Source organism: Emydura macquarii, unplaced genomic scaffold (assembly GCF_026122565.2).
Source record: "Emydura macquarii macquarii isolate MOO-44397 ecotype Brisbane River unplaced genomic scaffold, CSIRO-AGI_Emac_v2 contig_3506, whole genome shotgun sequence".
NCBI lineage: Eukaryota > Metazoa > Chordata > Testudines > Chelidae > Emydura > Emydura macquarii.
This window is the reverse complement of record NW_027133643.1, coordinates 11326323-11346004: the sequence shown is the minus strand read 5'-3', so window position 1 is coordinate 11346004 and position 19682 is coordinate 11326323. Positions and strand designations below refer to the sequence as shown.

The 19682-nt window shown below is 41.4% G+C and overlaps 1 protein-coding gene across 4 annotated transcripts in view; it reads right to left on the bottom strand.

Annotated features, from left to right (window-relative positions):
• Nucleotides 1-19682, bottom strand: part of PDE4B (phosphodiesterase 4B) — a 321202-nt gene that overhangs the window by 265137 nt on the left and 36383 nt on the right. For all 4 annotated transcript variants that reach the window (XM_067535627.1, XM_067535625.1, XM_067535624.1 and 1 more), the window contains exons 3-4: nt 9259-9372; nt 352-587 (exon numbers count right to left, since the gene is read on the bottom strand). In XM_067535627.1, the coding sequence (XP_067391728.1) occupies nt 352-587; nt 9259-9300 (278 nt within the window). In that variant the 5' untranslated portion in view covers nt 9301-9372. The remainder of the gene's footprint in view (nt 1-351; nt 588-9258; nt 9373-19682) is intronic.

The following is a 19682-nucleotide window of genomic DNA, read 5'->3' as shown; positions in this document are numbered from 1 at the left end:
CTTAAGATACCACAAAAGCAGAAAGATCCTACTGCTTCCATGATTAACTTCCGTAGGTCATTTCTAACACACATTTGTTCAGACCACGTAGCATAATATAAATTAGTAATTTCATCAGTTAATTTCTTATACTACTCACCATTAAAGTCAAAATTCACCAACACTCACCACACTGTTGTACTGGAGATATTGCGGTTATTTCCTATTCTATCTCAGATACCATAATGTGATACTGATTGGTTAATGCTGACTTTATAAATGGGAGGGGAGTAGTGGTTAAAATACTAGAGTAACATCTTCAGTGCTTGTAAAAACAAAACAATAGAATTTTAATAATCTGAAACAATTTACCAGTCCTGGTAAGTGGTGATGGCAATACTCGGTAGTGCCAGCAAAGGTAAAGTTGTTGGTCTAGAGATGATGTCTCTGTCAGGTGTCTTCGCTCTTTCACTTTGCCTCTGAGACAATGGTGGTAACTGCAAATTACACGAGCAACACCTTCTTCCTCTCCAAAGATCTATGCCGAGGGTATTACTAGATGTACTATAAGACTTGCTCAGGCCACATTCTAAGTAATCTTTAGCAATCTGGAAAGAAAGAAAAGTCATTGAAGTTATGCAAATATTCTTACTTTGTGAAAAAATGCATCAAGAAAAAAATTTAATTTAGTAATAAAAATTTAGTATTTTTGAGAGTTGAACTACTCACAAAAATTATTCTTAGCTTCTAGAAAAGTTTAACTACTACCATATTACAAAGTTTTGAAATCATTTGCAAATTCACAGCTGTGAATTTCATAATATTTACAAATTGGAATCAATCCTTCAGTTCTGCAAGCTGAAGTTAAGCAGGAATGATCCTCAGCTGAATAGTCCACATCACATGGCAAACTTTCAACTTTTCCTATGAACAGTCCGTTCAATGTTCATCAAAAATACCACTCCTCTCTCACACACCACAAATTCATGAATTGCCTATTAGCTTCCTTTTCTGTGAATCATCACAGATCATCAGTTTTTGCCCTATTCATACCAAGAGGTGAGGATAGAGACCTCAGAGTTTGTGCTGTGATATAGTCTGAACATCCAAGACCTACTACTTGAGACAAATTCCCATCTGATGTACCTTAAGTGATGTGGACAGCCCTAACGAGAAAGTTTCTGATCAGTCAAAGCAGTTCTGCTCTCAAGCTTCTACTGGTTTTATTCCAAAACATCACCTACTCCTGAAAGCTAGCTCCCATTTCTCCCACAGCCGAGCAGAAGTACTTCTGTGTTAGAGATGAGCTTGAACTTTTACAATTCAGATTCCAAATTTGGAATACTTTGAAAGTTCCAGGGCATTCTGACCTGAGGTTTTGCTTCAGTACATCATAAATGGAATCAGCTGCAAAATGTGGGGTCTGGGTTCAAATTCTGAACCTTTCCAATGATTAGGAGTATTTAGAGCTGTGACTTTGGTTCACATTCATCTCTATTGAGGAAAACAAGTCAGATGATGCTATTCCCCGGTATGCAGAATCTGAAGGTACTTGGGCTGCCCCAGACTCCCTTTTCACCATACCAGTAACTTCCACTAAGATTTTCAATTACCAGTGGTCTATAAGCAAATTCTGTGGTATCTAATTGTTCTGTGAAATCTTCACATCTAACATGAAAGACAATCACATACTCACAGCTGGCTAAAAGCTTGAATGTTTTAATGATCGAATTGCTTTACCGAAGATATGTCAATAGTATCTGCCATCATACACAAGCCCCCATCTCAAAAAGTCTCCAGCTATCTCTTAAACTTAACATCCAGTATCCCATTTTCTGCATGATCAGCTTCTTAAGATTCTATGAAGCAGTGTGCACAATCAATGCTCATACTAACTTTAGCCTCCAGGCACTCTGACTAATACTACTGATCACAGAGTGCTGTTAACATGCCTTTCTTGACTGTTCAATTCTTGCTCTCAGAAAGGTGTTAGTGGGCAATTGCTCTTCCTCCCGGAGTGTCCTTTCATGTTGGGTCCATCTTCTCTCTCCTCTTCTTTAACGTCTAGATGGGGCCGCTGAGATTTAGTGAGGAGGCACTGTGGTGTTTTCCGGGTGCTCTTTGCCTCCCTTGCTTCTCTATGTCTCATGTTATCAAGCATCTAGAGCAGTCAATTGTATTAACCAGTGTCTGGTTCAGACGGGAGTACAGATAACAGAAAACAAGCTGATTCTCAAACTGCCTAAGACTGCAGCAATGTTGAGACAACCTGGAAATATGATACTGATTATATCTGCACCTTCATCTGAAAGTGTAGACTTGCCTTTTGATACTGAAGTTAACAATATAGTTGAATTTCCAACTGTTGTGACTGTGCCTATTCTGATTTTTTAAGCAACATCTTTTTCCCCCCAAATGTTCAACTGCCCAAGAGATTGTGACCATTTGTTTCAAATGTGGACCTCAGTACACTCCTCTGTACAACTGTCACTTTGAGATTAGATGACTGCAATGTGCTTTTCTGAGGGCTTCACCTTAAACCTATCCAGGAAGTGAAACTGGTGCAGAATTTGATAGCCTGTTTGTTAAGTGGTATATCTTTCAAAACCAAGGCAAGGATGGTCATGCCTAGTGGTCAGAGCCAAGAGTTGGAGCTGGAACCAGGAGTCAAGAGCAGGGTTGGAAGAAGGCAAGAATAGGGCTGGGAGCTGGGGTGTACCCAGACCAGGCTGAGGCCAATGAAATCTGTCACCACTATCAGGCAGAGGATCATTCCAAGCCATTAAGTGACATTGAGCGGAATAAGCTGCTGTTTCTCCTGTGAAGCTTATATACCTGCTCTGAGAGTCACCAGATTAGCCTCAAATTTGTAGATTGGCTGGAGTCCAACACAAGAATAATTCATTCCCACATGAGGCTTATTCAGGCTCTAATCCACCTCATAATGTCCACCATGAACATCTTGGTCCCAGGATACAACAGATCCCATCCTGGCCAATTCCTTTAGTAGCATTAATGATGGCTGCCAGATGCAGCTGTTTCTGAAGGACAATACATCACATTTTAAACCTATTACTTAAAAATCCAAGAGGGTTAAATGTCTATTTAAAACTTGTATCACTTGTTTTAGAAAGTGAGATCCCAATATCCGACCTGCCCAGTTATGAGCCCTTCAGAACTTGCACCCAAACTTGAAACTTAAATAGTGCTTCAAATTCGATCTATTGAAAACAGCAAGTTATTCTTAAGAGATAGAGCTGCCAGCATTATGAAGCTTAGACTAAAAGTTTGACAGTTTGTGAAAGAAAAAGACAGGCCTTTTATAAGATGCCAAAGAAACACTTAATATAGTTATACACCAATCTCTCCACCAGCAGTATAAATTAAAAAAAAATAATTCACTAATCTTATCACAGATAATGAGTCTCATTGATGAGTGAAGCAAGACATCCTTACAACAGGCTATCTGGAAGCTTTCTATGGAACTGGAATTGTTAATGCCTTAAGTGATGTCTAGTGCCATGTGAAGGATTCAGATTTTGTTTCAGAATTACCTCGCTAACAGAAAAAGAGCAGCTCTTTTAAAGGTACAGCACTACTCTGGCAGACTCAAATATGACCAACAGCAAAACAATTCTCACTCCTGATATAAACAGATAAAGGAGCTATGCAACTATCCAGAAACTTGTTTCAGTGCATTGCAGCAGAAGCAACAAATTACAAGTACTGAATAGCTGTGATGAAGTCTGACCATGTCTCAGCTACTAGAAGAACAGAAGCTGGGCAGCTAAAATAGGGTAGAACCAACTGTTTCACTGAATAGAAATAGTACGGCAAGAATATAAATTAGTTATCTCTGCAGGCAATGTGGAGTTATATCTGAGCAATCCAGGCATCATCACCCCAGCACTTCTTGAATGTATTGATAAATTAGGAGCCATTTCTGAAAACAAAGTCGAAAACAAGATAAAAATTAAATGCACAATCTCAGTCAATGACACCTGTTTGTTTCAAATCATATTTTAAAAACTAGAAGTTTAAACTTATTTATATTCTCAAACACTTAGGTCAGAGTCTGCCACCTTCACCTTGAGTACTATTTTAATCCACAAGTAGTCCATCTGAACTCAATGGGACTCTTAACAGATTAAGGAAAGGGAATTCACAAGGACAAGGATAGGAGAATTTGTCATTTTATTCCTGCTCATTTATTTGCAGGATAGGATTAAAATACACCTACAACTTGCATTGGACTACAAAGATGAGCTTAGACAGATGGGATCAGATGTTCCTCTCTTTGAAGAAAGTCAACATTAGAAAGATGAACTTCTTAGGATTGTTTTATTGATAGTCATACAGCCTTGCTTTTTGACATTTTTCAATTGTACTTTGGACAAATAAAAACCAACAGGCATGTAGGTCCCGAAGCCTTAAACCCTTACTCACATGAATAGTCCTGAGGCACAGAGTTGGTACAGAGCTCAGTAATCCTGCTTTTCTTACCTGTGCTCTAGCCACTAGACCACATCGAATATTCTCCGCTAAACATTTAGAAATTTTAAAAAACCTGCAGCAATATCAGACCTTCCTCCCCCAGAAAAAAAGGTTTAAATTCCCCAACTTGACATCAAGCCTCAGTTAATTTATCCTGCAAAAGTCACCGCAATAGATACTTACACTTCTAGAATCTTAAAGGTTCATTGTTGGGTGTAAATTTTTAAGAGGGAATTCCCATTACAATGCATTTAGCTCAACGCAACAGAACAAAATGGCCAAGATTTCATTTTTAAATGGGTGGCTAAAGTTAGATTCCCACATTCCTATTGGTACAGTTGCCTAGTTTTGTGCAGTTTAAAGTACAATAATTTAATGAGATCTGCAAATAATTAGTATATAACTATAGCTAGATGAAAATTTTGATGGAAACTGGGCAGGCCCAGGTGGTCTCCTGGGATCCATAGGTCATGAGGGTCCCCAGTTCTCTGGCAGATAAGGTACCCCAGCAGCCCACCAAGCTGGCAAACTGAGCTTCCCCGGTCCCCAACTGGTGGGCTGCCAGGCTCACTGGACTGGTCCGCTCCTCACTTGACTAGTTCACCAAGCTATCCTCTCTCTCCAGCTCGCCACTTTCCCCAGGCTACTTGGTGGCTACCCACCTCGCTGATTCCCTGGACAGCCAGCTCCTGGCCACCCGCCTCCCCGGCTAGCTCCCTCTCCAGGATCCCGGGAAGCCAAGGAGCCCACCCACCAGCCAGCAAACAAAAGAATTCTGCTTTGGTTCTCCGAGAATGGAACTTCGCTGGAAATCCCTTCCCGTGAAAATATTTTTGGTTTTGATTTTTCACCCCCTTGAGGGATGAAAAAGGTTTAAAAAATGTGATTTTTTTTGTGTAAGAAGGGATTTCCATTTTCCGGTCAGCTCTCTATAGAACTCTAAACTTCAGCTTAAAAAGAGATGTGTGGATTTAGCGCTGGTGACAGGTGACACAGATGTGAGACCTGGTAAGCATAAGGAATTCAAACAACTATACTGAAATGTGCCAGTGAGGCATGGACTTTTGGGACAGTAAGTATTCAGTGGGTTTCCTGGGGAATCTCCCAATAGGCAAACAACAGGTAAGGTAAACGTTTAACCCAACCACTGTAGTGCTGGCCCAGAAATGTTTTCAACATCATTTCAAGGATTTCATTAAACCTCTTAACCAGCCTGTTAGTCTGGGCTGGCAGGGAGATGACCAGAAGTGTTGAACTTCACATTTCTCCCAACCTCCTTTTCATGTAGGGCAGACAAAGTTTGACTCTGATCAGTCAAAATTTCATGTGGAAACCTCATCCAGTTAAATATTTCTAACAAGGCATCAGCCCCTACTCTGCCTCAGAGCTACTGCTTCTGGATACCAAGAGGCATAACCAATTGCTACCAGAATATACTTTTTCCTTGTCCAGGTAACTGCTAAGGAACCACACAATGTCCATAGCGACTCTCTGAAAGGATTCCTCTAGGATGGGAAGAGGGCAGCCTTACCCTTGTCTGTGAACTGCAGGAAGCCATGAATAGAGACCCAGTTCTGATAATCCTGGACTTTGACAAACCATTTTACCAAACACCTCTGACACAGGGCTTGGGGCTGTGCTGATGCATATTGCTGAAAAAGGGAAGAGACATCCCACAGTGTATCACAGCAAGAAATTGCTTCCCCAAGCATAAAAGTACATCACAGCTGAAAAAGAATATTTTGCAATATTCTTTTATATATGTTTTTTTCTGCAATGCTTTTGCCCTACGAATAATGAAGTCGGCTTTCTAAAGGTTGGCTGGTAACTGGTGTACATTGTTATAGCCCTGGAGAAAGCGTAAATCACAGGTGCTGAACCCTGGTCAGACTTGCTGGGATATCGCAGTGAGAGGCAAGTCTAAACTCCAGTCTGAAGGGAAAGAGATATGGGTCTCTGTCCCAAGAGAAGTGATGGCTGAGAATCTTAAGCCTTAAATGGGTGCCCTCAAGGAAGACCAGGCAGGGGGTCAAAGGTGCAGTCAATCCTGAAACTGACACATATATGGTGTCAGTGTGTGCAACCTAGGACAGTGGGGAAATGTCAAAGTGCCAAAAAGCAGTGCAACCAGTACTGCAGAAAGGAAAAGAACAGAGAAAAGTCCCTTTTTTGGGAGAAAGGAATAGTGAAAGGCAAATGAGTTAAGAAAAGCTGAAAAAAGTCAGATGGCTGAGATATGCTGAAAAAAGCAGCTCAACACTGAGGAGCTCAAAGGCACAGCTCATTGACCTGCTATATATACGCTGAGGGCCACAAAAGGAATAATGGTCTGGGATATTAGGGAACATCATGCCATTGGCAGAGAGTCCAGCAGGCAAGTGAAATCTTGGAGTTGACTTCCTGGAAGGAAGAGGCTGGCAGATGCATGCTCCATGCTCCACCCAAATCAAATGCACCACTGCAAAAGGGATCCTGGACGGATTGACAGTTAGAGCAAGAGAATCTGTGGCTCGAGAGGGAAAGACTGCATCTGGAAGTCCAGATGCTTGCAGCTCTGGAGCAAGAGAGTACAGACCAGGAGAAGCAGCGTCAGCCAGAGTGAGAAGAAGAATCATCAACTTCATCTCAATATGGAAAAACTGCACTAGCAAAACATAATCTGGTAGGCGGAGCCAGACCCCATGTACCTGTTCTGCTGGATGGCACAGACTCCAAATTACTTCCTCACTTTAAGAAGGGGTGACATGGGTGTGTTTGTACAGGCTTCTGAAATGGGATGTGAAGTGAACCAGGTGGGACAGGAGGACATAATATGGTATCTGGCCTCACCACTGTCAGGGACTAAGGCCTTTTTGATGATCCAGCAAACGGACAGGATCTTATGTCCAATGGGGGCACCCCAACTGTTGCAGAACAGTTGAAAAGACTTTGCCTGTCCCATAAGACTGATGGGTGACTCCTGGTATGTTTACTGTGTGTTTAAATCTGTTTATTGTTTTAATATGTTTTCTCTGTAATGCTTTTACATTAAGAATAAATGTGCTTGCTTAGAAAGTACCATGTGATAACTTGTCACTGCTAGCACTGCATTCATAGTCTTCGGAGAGAAAGCAAAACACAGAACTGACCTTTCGGCACACTGGTCTTAAAATCCCCGGTCAGAAGGGAGAGGGACAAGGGTCCCTTCCCAGAGGCAAGTAATGGCTGGAGATTTGATTGGGCATTCTTGAAGTGAACCACAGAGGGGAGAACACAGGTGCAGCTACCCAAAACTCTGACAAAAGTCATTGGCTTGACAGCACTGGCAAACAAAGCAGACAGAGCCACAGAAGGGCAAACTTCACACACACACACGGCTCAGCCGACAGGCTTCACCTCTGATGTAGAGTGAAGGGGGAGATTCTTCTGTGGGTGGTGCAGGGAGTTCACTCACCAAGACCCACACAATTCTGAGCCTCTTTAATGAATTGCCAATTAGTGCAGAGCTGCAGAGCATGGTAGAGAATTTGTGATGTGGGAACCGGAACAGAGACCTATCAAACTCATCTTATATGGGGGTTACCAAACATCCATCATATAGAAACATTTAATCCAGAGGTAGTCAGTAGGTGGATTGTGGGCCAAATCCAGACCATCAGACACTTCTGACTTCATCATCATCGTCTTTTTTTTTTTTTTTTTTAATTATTATTTTCTCTGGAGTCTGGACCTTGACCATACCTTGACCAAGAAATTTGGACCTTAACAAAAAAAATTGACTACCTCGGACTTTAATCCATAGATTCAAATTGTTGACCTACAGGTGAAAGGTTCTGTACCTCATTAGCGTTGTCCTAACAGCAGCCAGCTCCCCAACAGATACTATCTTAAGAGAAGATCATTTTAATGTGGTTTTTATTTATATATAAACACACACACACACACACACACACACAGAAAATAAACACATTATAATCACCCATCACGATTAGTACTTACTGGGGGAATTGGCTATTTGGAGGACAATGCTAATGAACTATTATATGTAACACACACACACACACACACACACACACACACACACACACACACACACACACACACACAACCACGTTAGAAGAACACTAAAGGTTCATACAACAAGAATGACTGTTGGTGGTATTAAAGTGTGGGAGTGATGCTGAAAATTTAACATTGCTACATACACTCTAAGAGTGTAATAGAAGCACTGTGCTGTGTTAAGACTGAAGCAAGCTGCACAAAGTGCTAGGTTTCACTCTTCCATTGTGCCTTTCTACACATTCTAGATGATTTTCCATTTTTAAAGATCCCAAGCTGTAACAAACAAGGCAATTACTGCTGTGCTTATCATTGCCATCATTACAAATTGATGCATTTCTCCTGAGAATAGGAACTGGAATTTAATTAATAAAGGATTATTGTGGTGATTAGCAAGAGGAGTGGTGGACTGACACATCAGCACATGGGGTGTTAAGAAACCACAGTAATGAGTGCTATAAAAATGCTTATAAATATATAATTACAGCAAATCCACAAAGTGTGGCTCCAGATCAGATCTTTCTCAAAGTCTGCGTTTGGGCTCAGACTCATCTCTCTTACACAGAGCAATGAAGTGGTGTGTGCTTGAATATTCACTGAATTAGAAAAGTTTAAATGATTATTTTTAATCAGTGGACCTTACTCTCCTAGTGTAAACTCAACCTATGTGAAAGGAGAATCAGGCTGAGAGTTCTGTTCTGAAAAAAAAAATACTGGAATGAATAAAGCTTGACTGTTTAAACTTACATCATCTGCTGTAACCGTCATGACACTTCTGCTTTTCTTCATTATAGAGATGAAAAATGCACCTGTTCGTGCCAACCACTCTTGTTCAATCCAATTTCTCCCAAGACAGTAAACCTACAAATAAAAAAGAGGGAAGCCTTTGTATACTTGAGTAATAAGCTATTTTGTTGATTGATAACATTGTTAGCTGTCTTAAGCTAACAGCTTTGCAGCAACTTTGCTAAACTCTTTGCAGCAGAAGTCCAAGCACCATAATTCCAACTGTGTAATTATATAAAAGTGTAACATGCCATTTGCAAAATAATAATTTAATTAGTAATGAGATTTAAAAAAAAAAATCCATGTTCTCAAAGTTTAGGAATACAAGCTGTGTAACAAACTTAGAAATACAGGGCCAAATCACGTGGTTCCTACTTAGTTTTTTTAACAAGTCCTTACTCAGAAGCGTATCACAGAAGGTCCGAGGTTTAAGTAAACTGGTCCTGACAAAAACTAGTATTTTAACTCCTACAGTCACTCCCACAAATATAAAGGCTCTATTCAATGTTATATATGCATGCATCCATCATTTCAACCACTTCGAAACTGTAGCCCTCTCTCGGGTGATATTGCGGCCACTTTGGGCCAGCAACACTACAGAGCAGCATTTAGAAAAAGAAATGAAAAATAACTAACTAGACGGAATTCAGGGGAAGATAGAACATAATAATTTACCCACCTAGGAATTGGGCCAGGGTACCAGCTGTTAAAAACCCTAATCTTTCTTACTATGAACTGAGTGCTCTTGAAAAGGTGCCAGACCAACAGCTCTGAAAAGGAAAACCCTTGTTATTTTCACAGAACAGTTGTAGTTGTAGCTGCAGCACAAGCTTCTGCAGGTTGTCAATACATCTCCACCCTGGCTTGGGAAGACTAGCTCTGGGGTGAGAGGAGAATTGAAGGACAATCACTAACTGGCCTCTCTCTTGAGAGGCTACCAGAAAAGGGGATGAGTAGTACCAGTTGTGGTGGTGATTTTTATGGTGAAGACAGCTCTCTAGAGGAATTTAACCAAGACCAAACATCCCTCAGAGTCCCTGAATGGTTTCAGTTACAACCCAAACCTCTCAACTTTAACACCAAGGCTCCAATCCTACACTGAAGTCGGGGAGAGTTTAGACGTACAAAGAATGTTATATCAAGCTGTAACTGTGTGCCAGGAGGCATCAAAATCATGCACATATCAATTAGGATTAAACCACTGAGGATTACGATGTTGGGACAGCCTTCCCGGGCTGTTTCAAAATGCAACATACTACTTCAAAATTCAGATTCCTCCCTGATTCAAAGTCAGATATAGAAATTCTGACAATGTAATACAACTGTGCTCACAGGAAGTGCCATTTAGATTACACCATCTCCACATTATGTACAAAAATCGCTTTTAAAAAATCCAGCTCATTCTAAGGAAAAGGGTTTGGGTTAACAAGCAAGAAGTGTTTGATGAGAGAGATTTAGAAAGCTATCCTTTCATGCTACAAGGACTGGATGCTCACTCAGCTGCTGCTCGTTGTATGAGAAAAGCATTGCAGCATACCCTTCTCCCCTTAGAGTAGATCACCTTGCAAAGAACATTAACATATGGTACCCGCAATGTAGCTGATCTAATACCAGTCCCAGCTGTGACACAAGCACTTCGTGCTTCCAGTTGCTTTAATTCCCATAGGGCTTCATACAACTCACTCACACACACACACACACACACACACACACACACACACACACACACACACACACACACACACTCACACTCACACACCCCCTTTTCATCATCGGCCAAAGCATTCAGAGCCCTCAGCTCCATGCCAGACATCCTCATCTGTAAGAGCACAAGCTCCATCACACAGCACTGCAAGGTACTAGTTCTATATTCTTTGCAGTAGCAGCAGCACAGGGGAAGAGGAAAATAATCTTTTTAAAAGGCACCTAAGAGCTGGGGGAATAGGGAGGAAGGCAGAGGTACTGCAGAGGCACAGGGTTTGACCATCCTTGGGCAGATGGCAACAAGGTACCTGCCGAGCAAAAGCAAATGAGGATGAGGTAGGGGTTAAAGCTGTGGAATGAGTGTTGACAAAACGGCAAAGATTAGAGCATTCTGACAATTGCAGCACAGTTGGGAGAAAATGCCACAACTGAGATGGGCAAGGTTTAAATGAGTAGCCTAGAGATGAAAGGCTCTTATCCCATTAACAATCTAAAAACATCCAATAAAATAGTGAGTCAAATACAGTGATGTTTTGGCACAAGAAGATGTAATTTAAACCAAGCTGTCTGCAACACAAGGGCCATTCACCTCCATGGAGAGCAGACAGTTTTTCTGTTACTGGGATTTCTACTGGGAACACAGCTTTAATGTCCATTCAAACCCCATATAAGATGTTCTCGTGTGTCAGTCTACAAAACAACTAAACCAGCAGACTCTCCACCTACACTAGTCATGCATTCTTTCTAACCAGCACTCCAGTTTTGGTCCTGTACCCATCCTTTATGCCCATTCCTGCAACTAAGGTTCTGGCATCACAATCTGGTCCTCTAGCAAAAACTCCGATACCAGTGACCTCACCTAGGATTATGCAAAAAATTAGCGTGCACACAATTAGGGAATTTGTTCCAATGACTTTTCTACAGAAAAATGCAAGAGGGAAGAACAATTTTATTCTGATGCATGCATCTCCAAGCAATGCCAAGGGAAACACTGAACATTTCTGTCAGAGTTAATTGCCTCTACAAATATAGATTTAATGAGTATTTTAGTAAAATGAGCCATAGCCTTCTCAGCCTGCATGAAAGCTTTCACAAGAGAGAGAATTTGGTATTCCGGTAAGGAAAAAAAAAAAAAGGAACATCTCCACAAATTATCTATCTAGGTTCCTTTTTGGCTCCCCATCATTCTAGTAGCTAAGAGATTAGGCTTCTATTCTGAAGAAAAATAGAAACATCTCTGTGCAGATTTATTTATTTATTTTGTTTCCCCACGTATTTGGATGGAAAATGATATACAAATAAATTTCTGTGCTATATAGATCCCTGAATTCCATTACAAACCATGTTACATTACAATAAAAAAGCTCAAGTGACTCATTTAGCTTCCTTTAAAAAGCACCCCCCATACACCTTATCCAACTCTTCCGTACACAACTGACAAGTAGTAAAACAACGGCTGAACCATCTGCTCTCGACCTCTCCCTGTCTTTCCCATGGAAATTAAATCGTGGAGAGGGTCGCTGACGGAGTACCACAGCATGATGTGATTTAAAAGAAAGATCAGTATAAGCTAGTACTATGTCCCATTTTAAATCACATTATGCCCCACAGGCAAGAGCCACAGCAAGTGTCTCATTCCTCAAGGTGACAAAGGCAGGGTATGTCTTACAAAGCTCTCCATCACACATCCATTTCCAGCTAGCAGCAGGCATTGCAGTCAAAAAAAGACTAACCCCCTCTCAGCTGCAGGGCTAGTGCCACAATAGAGGTGCTGATAAAATGAGAAGTGACTGAAATGTCAGCAAGGGGAGGGAGAGGAATCAGCGAAAAATGAAGAAAGGAGTGGGTGAAAAAAACCTCCAGCAGACCGTGCAATTGATGGAATCCCTCCTACCTAATCAAAGCCAAAACATGTCACATTTTTATTAGAATTTCTTTGTAAAACAAGATGGTTAGCATGACGCTTCCTATACAAATAATCAAATCACAAAAAAAAAAAAAAAAAAACCCACCCCAAAACCCTTCACTTATAATTGAGAATCCCTTATAGAGGCCGAGAGAGTCAGCCAGACATCACTGCAACAGTATGAAAAAGGCTTGTAGCTGAAATGTTAGCAGATACCACCTCTTTCATCTGCTAAAGGGAAATCTCAAAAACAAATGTTCGCTTTTTAAAAATCATATTTCTGTGAGGATTTTTATTCTCTTCTGTATGGCTATTTCCTTTGGAAGGATCCTAGCCATCTTGTTCGTTGGACAATTAATAAGCTGGCTGCTAATTCAATTTAGATAGTTTTTTGAAGTTCCCTTACATTTAATTTTTTTCCCAATTTGATTTGGAATCTGTCTTGCCATATCATTTGTATATATTTGAAAAAAAATAATTCTTATGTATAAAAAAAAAGAGTGAAAGTTGCAGACATCACTAAAGACAAAGTAATAAGACAAAGGTTCTGGTGAGGTTTTGAATCATAGAAGCATAGGCCAGGAAGGGACCCCAATAGGTCATCTAGTCTAGTCCCCAGCACACAAGGCAGGACTGAGTAATAAGTAGACCATTCCTGATAGGTGTTTGTCTAACCTGTTATTAAAATCCTCCAATGACAACCTCCTTAGGCAATTTGTTCCAGGGCTTACCTACCCTGACAGTTATTTAAGCCCATTGCTTCTTGTCCTAACCTCAGATGTTAAGGAGAACAATTTATCACCTTCCTCCTTGGTACAACTTTTTAAGTACTTGAAAACTGGTAACATGTCCCCCCTTAGTCTTCTCTTCTCCAAACTAAACAAACCCAGTGTTTTCAATCCTTCCTCACATGTCATATTTTCTAGAACTTTAATCATTTTTGTTGCTCTTCTCTGAACTTTCGCTAATTTGTCCACATCTTTCCTGAAATGTGGTGCCCAGGACTGGACAAATATTCCAGTTGAGGGCTTATTAGTGTGGAGTAGAATGGAAGAATTACTTCTCGTGTCTTGCCTACCACTCTCCTGCTGATAAATCCCAGAATGACATTCGGTTTTTTTGCAACAGAATTGCATTGTTGACTCATATTTAGCTTGTGATCCACCGTAACCTCCAGATCCCTTTCCGCAATTCTTCTTCCTAGGCAGTCAGTTCCCATTTTGTATGTGGGCAACTGATTGTTTCTTCCTAATTGGAGTACTTTGCATGTCTCCTTATTTAATTTCATCCCATTTACTTCAGACCATTTCTTCAGTTTGTCCAGATAATTTTGAATTTTAATCCTATCCTCCAAAGCACTTGCAACCCTTCCCAACTTGGTATCATCTGCAAACTATAAGCATATTCTCTATGCTATTATCTAAATCATCATTGATGAAGATATTGAACAGAACCAAACCCAAGACCGATCCCTGCAGAACCCCACTCGACATGTCCTTCCAGCTTGACTGAACCACTGATAACTACTCTGTGACAACCGTTTTCCAACTTGTTATGCATCCAATTTATAAGCTAAATTTCTCTAGTTTATGAGAAGGTCATGCGAGACGGTAACAAAAGCCTTATTAAAGTCAAGATATGTCACATCTATAGCCTCCCTCCATCCAACAAGGCTTTTTACCCTGTCAAAGAAAGCTATTAGGTTGGTTTGGTGTGATATATTGACAAATCCATGTTGACTGTTACTTATCACCTTATTATCTTCTAGGTGTTTGTAAATTGATTACTTGATTATCTGCTACATTATCTTTCTGTGTACTGAAGTTAAATTGACTGGTCTGTAATTCCCTGGGTTGTCCTTATTCCTGGGGAATTAAGGACAGACATAACCAAAATTTCAGCTGGGAAAATGCATATCTGTGGGAAAATAATCAGAAACACAGATATTCAATAACTGGGAGATAAACCTGGAAAGCAGTAATACTGAAAGAGATCCAAAGTGATAGCAGATAGAAAGTGAGATGTGACTTTGCAGTGTAATATGGGAGCGGAGATGACAAATCCCTTTCTGGGTTTCAGACCTAGAGACACCAAGCCCTACACCAAGGAGATGAGTCTCTCTCTCAATATACCTCTTGTGCAAGTACACCTGTATATTCAGTTCTGGGAACATCATTACCATAAATGTGCTAGACTAACTGATGAGAGTGCAGTAAAAATGAATATTAAAGGGACAGATGGACTGACTTATTAGGAAAGATTAAAATAATAATGGATATAGCTATAGCTTTTCTAAAAGATAACTAAAATGAAGACACATTAAGAGTCTATGAAAATTCATGGTGGTAAACATGAAGACGAAAGAAGAACTATCTTTTGTGGTAAAAGGAGCATAGCTAGAAAGAACAGCAAGCCTTTTGTTTGTTTTTAAGGAACAATTAGGATAAATATTAGGGGGGGAAAAAAAAAAAAAAAAAAAAAAACTTACTTGATAGACAGATCTATAGGACCAAGAAAGAGTCTCTTAAGAAACCCTGATTTCCATAGACCTTTAAAACTAGAGTGGACAAAGCACTAGAAAACATACTGTTGTAGGGAGGAGTCCCACTCCACTAGCAGATCACTTTTGTGATCCTCTAAGAATACTATTCCATCTAAACCAACTTTCCTGCTAATTCTTTATCAATTTTTCAACATGAAGTATATTATATCCAGACTGCAAATGCATATAATACTCTTAGAGCCTACATCTGATGTGGAGTTTAAGATGAATACATTAAAATCTGGATATAAATCTGGATCATTATGTTCCAGTGCTTTCACACTAATTATCCAAACACCTGGGCTTCATAACTGCTTTAAAACAAGACGCTTACCTTAATTTCTGACAACTTAATCACACCTTATCTTAATTTTTAATCAGATGACATCCACCAGCAAACCAAAAAGATATGACCTGTACCAATTTGCTAATTAAACTTGAATGTATTCCTGTAGGTTGGTGAATAATTTTGCTCTTCCATTTTCTGAAGAAAGGAATTTACCCCAGTGGACTAGTTAATGCTTAGTGAAAAAGAATATCTAAAAGCAATCCTGCCCACATAAACAGGTTTCCAGGTAACAGTCTAAACTAAAGAGAACCATATTATCCCAGAGGTTCTTTTAGCTGCTAACAGGTACTAAGGAGAGTCAGTAAGCAATGTGTTAAAACTATCTATAAGTAATACAAAATATATTTATGGCAGTCACCTTACCTAGATCATAAGATTTAATTAGTACCTAAAGTGAAAGGTCCTTGCAGAAGCCAGGATGAAGCCCTGTGTACGTCTTTGGCACTAATTTATAATGTTTGTTCACACACAAAATATAATAATTAGAAAAGGGAAAAAAAATCAAATAATAAATCTTCCAACTCCCCACTTCAATTTATCCAACATTCGTGTTCTGCAGTTTATCCGTTCTAGCTATTACTATTGCAATAATCACACATACAATTTTAAATGAAATTTTAAGGCTACAGCACTACAGGTGGGTTGGTCTCCTTTGGGTAATGAGAGATTGATACTTTCAAGTGTGTCTCATTGATTCAAGCGGTTTGTGGTGTTTGACTCATTGTCAGCTGATTTTCTTGTACAGTAGCCTATGTAAAACAATGTTGTCGTCAGTCCTACTGCTAGCGGACTGGCATCCATATCCTCAGCACATATAACAACTTGCCCCTTTTTTGTTTAGCTTGGTCTGTAATAATTTATGAAGGCTGTATATTGATCAGGATATTGTGTTGGTTGCTGTATGCATACATTGTGCTTATTCACAATCAGGTTTGTCAGGAGGCACACCGAGGAAAAGCAGGGTGAACACATGAAGGATGCAAGGAGATCATAGGACTTTTAAAGACACAGAGATTGTCTCAAGAATTCAGATGGCTAAGAGGTGAAACTGCCCTTAGATCTTAAGATAGCCCTACCAGGGTCTCTGTAACTGGGCTGGCCACCTCCCAAGCACTCCTTTGTGGCCTGAGGTTGCTCTGCAAGTGCCCTGCCTCAGTTCTCCCCCCCCCCACCACCCCAGTGGGCTCCTCAATAACTCACAAAAGGCTTCTCTTTTCAATAATACCCCTCCTTAGAGTCCAGTTTTATTGGCATAAGGATTCAAAATAAACACAAGGAAGTCTTCTCCCCAGCCTTCACCTGGACACTGCCCCTCCTCCCTGAGGTACTGTCTCAAAATTCCCCTGCTGCCTCCGGGCCTTCCCTGCTTTACCAGGCGACTCCCATTCCTTCCTAGCTGGAACAATTCCACCAGTCTCCAGGTCTCCCCTACAGGAGCCTCAGTCGCTCACTCTCTACAGTTCCTCCACAACTTCCTGAGCATCCTCCCCTGCAGCTACCTACTGTTCTTATGGGGACTCACTTATGCCTACTTGGTAACTAGGGTTGGCTGTCCCGCAACCTATAGCCCTTAAAGGAGCAAGCCATCCTGTTAAAGTCCCTATGTGGAAGATGGAAAGACTTTTAGCAAGACAGATGTATGTGGGTCTTTTGTGGTTTTCATGCTGTTCTCCTGTTATGCTGTGTTCCTACTGTTAAGATTAAACAATACTTTATTTTAAGAAAGGTGCTTGGGACACAGTACTCCTTGCTATCACAGCTCCTGAAGGGAAGAACAGCAGGTACCAAATCCAGTCAGGTCTTCTGAGTAATCACAATTGGTACATAGGGGGGTTATAGCCTGAAAACTGCAGGATTCCACCCCAGAGAGGTGAAGGCGGTGCACTCAGAGAGATCACAGAAGGGTAAGAGGTGCAGCTAGCCCAGAACTGTCACAGTATGTTTTACAGATCACCTGGGACCCTGCAACAGATGGCGTTACTGCTGAACTTTGGAACTGTGTCCTGAATCTGTGACTCATGTCCCTCTTTGGCAGCTAATGTTTTACAAGGAAAATGCACTGAGTTGGAAGCCAGGACACTATGAGTTCAAATCGTACCTGCACTGACTGCTTATGTTATCATGTACTTTCCAGGCCTTAGCACTGACTCAGGTCTGGTCTACACTGACAATGGAGGTCGACGTAACGCGGCTTACATCGACAACCTAATGTATGCATCTCCACTGGCATGTCAATTCCACTGACCTAAACTGTGGTAAAAATCGGCTTAATAAAACCACCTCCATGAGTGGTGTAGCGCTGAAGTCAAGCTCTATGGGTCGAACGAGCATCAGTGTAGGCAGAGCGCAACGTAAATCGACGTCATTGGCCTCCAGGAGGTATCCCATAATGCTCTGTTGTGACCACTCTGGACATTCTCACTCTGTTGCACCGTGGCCACGTAAACAGGAAATAGCTCCTCCCCTCAAGCCCCGGGAGATTTTGAATTCCCATTTCCTGTTTTTTCAGCATGGAGAGAGCTTTGTAGCTGAACTGCTCATGGCAACTGCATGCCCCAAACGGACTCCAGTCTGGAGTTGACCTGAGGTCTTGGATCTCATCAGCCTGTGGGACAAAGAGCCAGCAAAAGAAATGTAGATATTTACAGGAGGATATCACGTGGTAGGGTGGAGAAGGGCCACAACAGGGATGCGCAGCAGTGCAGCGTTAAAATTAAAGAGCTAAGGCAGGCATATCAGAAAACTAGGGAGGCAAACAGTCGTTCTGGCTCGTCACCGAAGACGTGCTGCTTTTATGAGGAGCTGTATGCGATTCTCGGCAATGACCTCACCACTGTGCAGCAGTGATACCTCCGAAGAATCCCAGTCCAGGATGAATGAGAAGGACTCTGTGGATGAGGAGGTGGAGGAGAACAGGGGGCAGGAGAGCAGGGTATTCATTTTCCCAGAGAGCCAGGACCTTTTCATTACCCCAAAGCAGCACAGCTAGGCACAGGACAGTGTTACAGATCGAGATACCAGGGAAGGCACATCTGGTGAACGTATATAGCAAATTGCATTTCTGTGGTTATGTCCCCAGTCCAGCTTCTTATTTTTGGGAAAAAAGGAATTTGTGTTTTTGTGGGATGGGCTTCCTGGGGGGTTGGTAAACTTCAGCAGAGGGCTACCGCCTGAACAGACTATTTATGTGCACAGGGATGCTCCAAGAATCCTCTGTGGATATCTCCAGTAAACTTTCATGTAGTAATCTGCAATCCTTTGCAGAAGGTTTCTGGAGAGTGGAGCCTTATTTCTTCCGCCACGGTAGGACACTTTTCCCTGCCACTCTGCTCTTAAATGAGCAGGCATCATTGCGGAACATTGCATAGCAGCATAAGGGCCAGGCCTGTACTCCGATGCATTCAGGAAATCTTCCCTTTCCACCTGCATTACCCTCAGGAGACTGATATCACACATGGTCACCTAGGGAAGATGGCACAAGTTTACAGTACCCGACCGATATAGTCACTGCTTGTTATTCCCCTGCTGTTGATGGTGTCCCTAGGCCCCTACACAGACAATTCCTAGCCATGATATTGTTGGCATGGGCCTTATGGGTCTGGGAACTGGTGCCACCCCTTTTTTTTTTCCCCCTCCAGCGACGCTTCACCCACACCCTCCTCCAATCCCTTTTGATCACCTCTTCCCAAACCAGTCTTTGTGATGGTAAAGGGGAGCCTAATGATCCTTCTCCTTGGTTATATGTGGATTGGGGAATTTAGTGCTATACAGACTTCCCTGTAATGTATGCAAAGGCCCTTACTTATGTCTGGAATGCCATCCCGACCCATGCAATAGGAACAGATTGGTATGCAGGTCTGGCTTTGCCATGTGAATATGAAAAG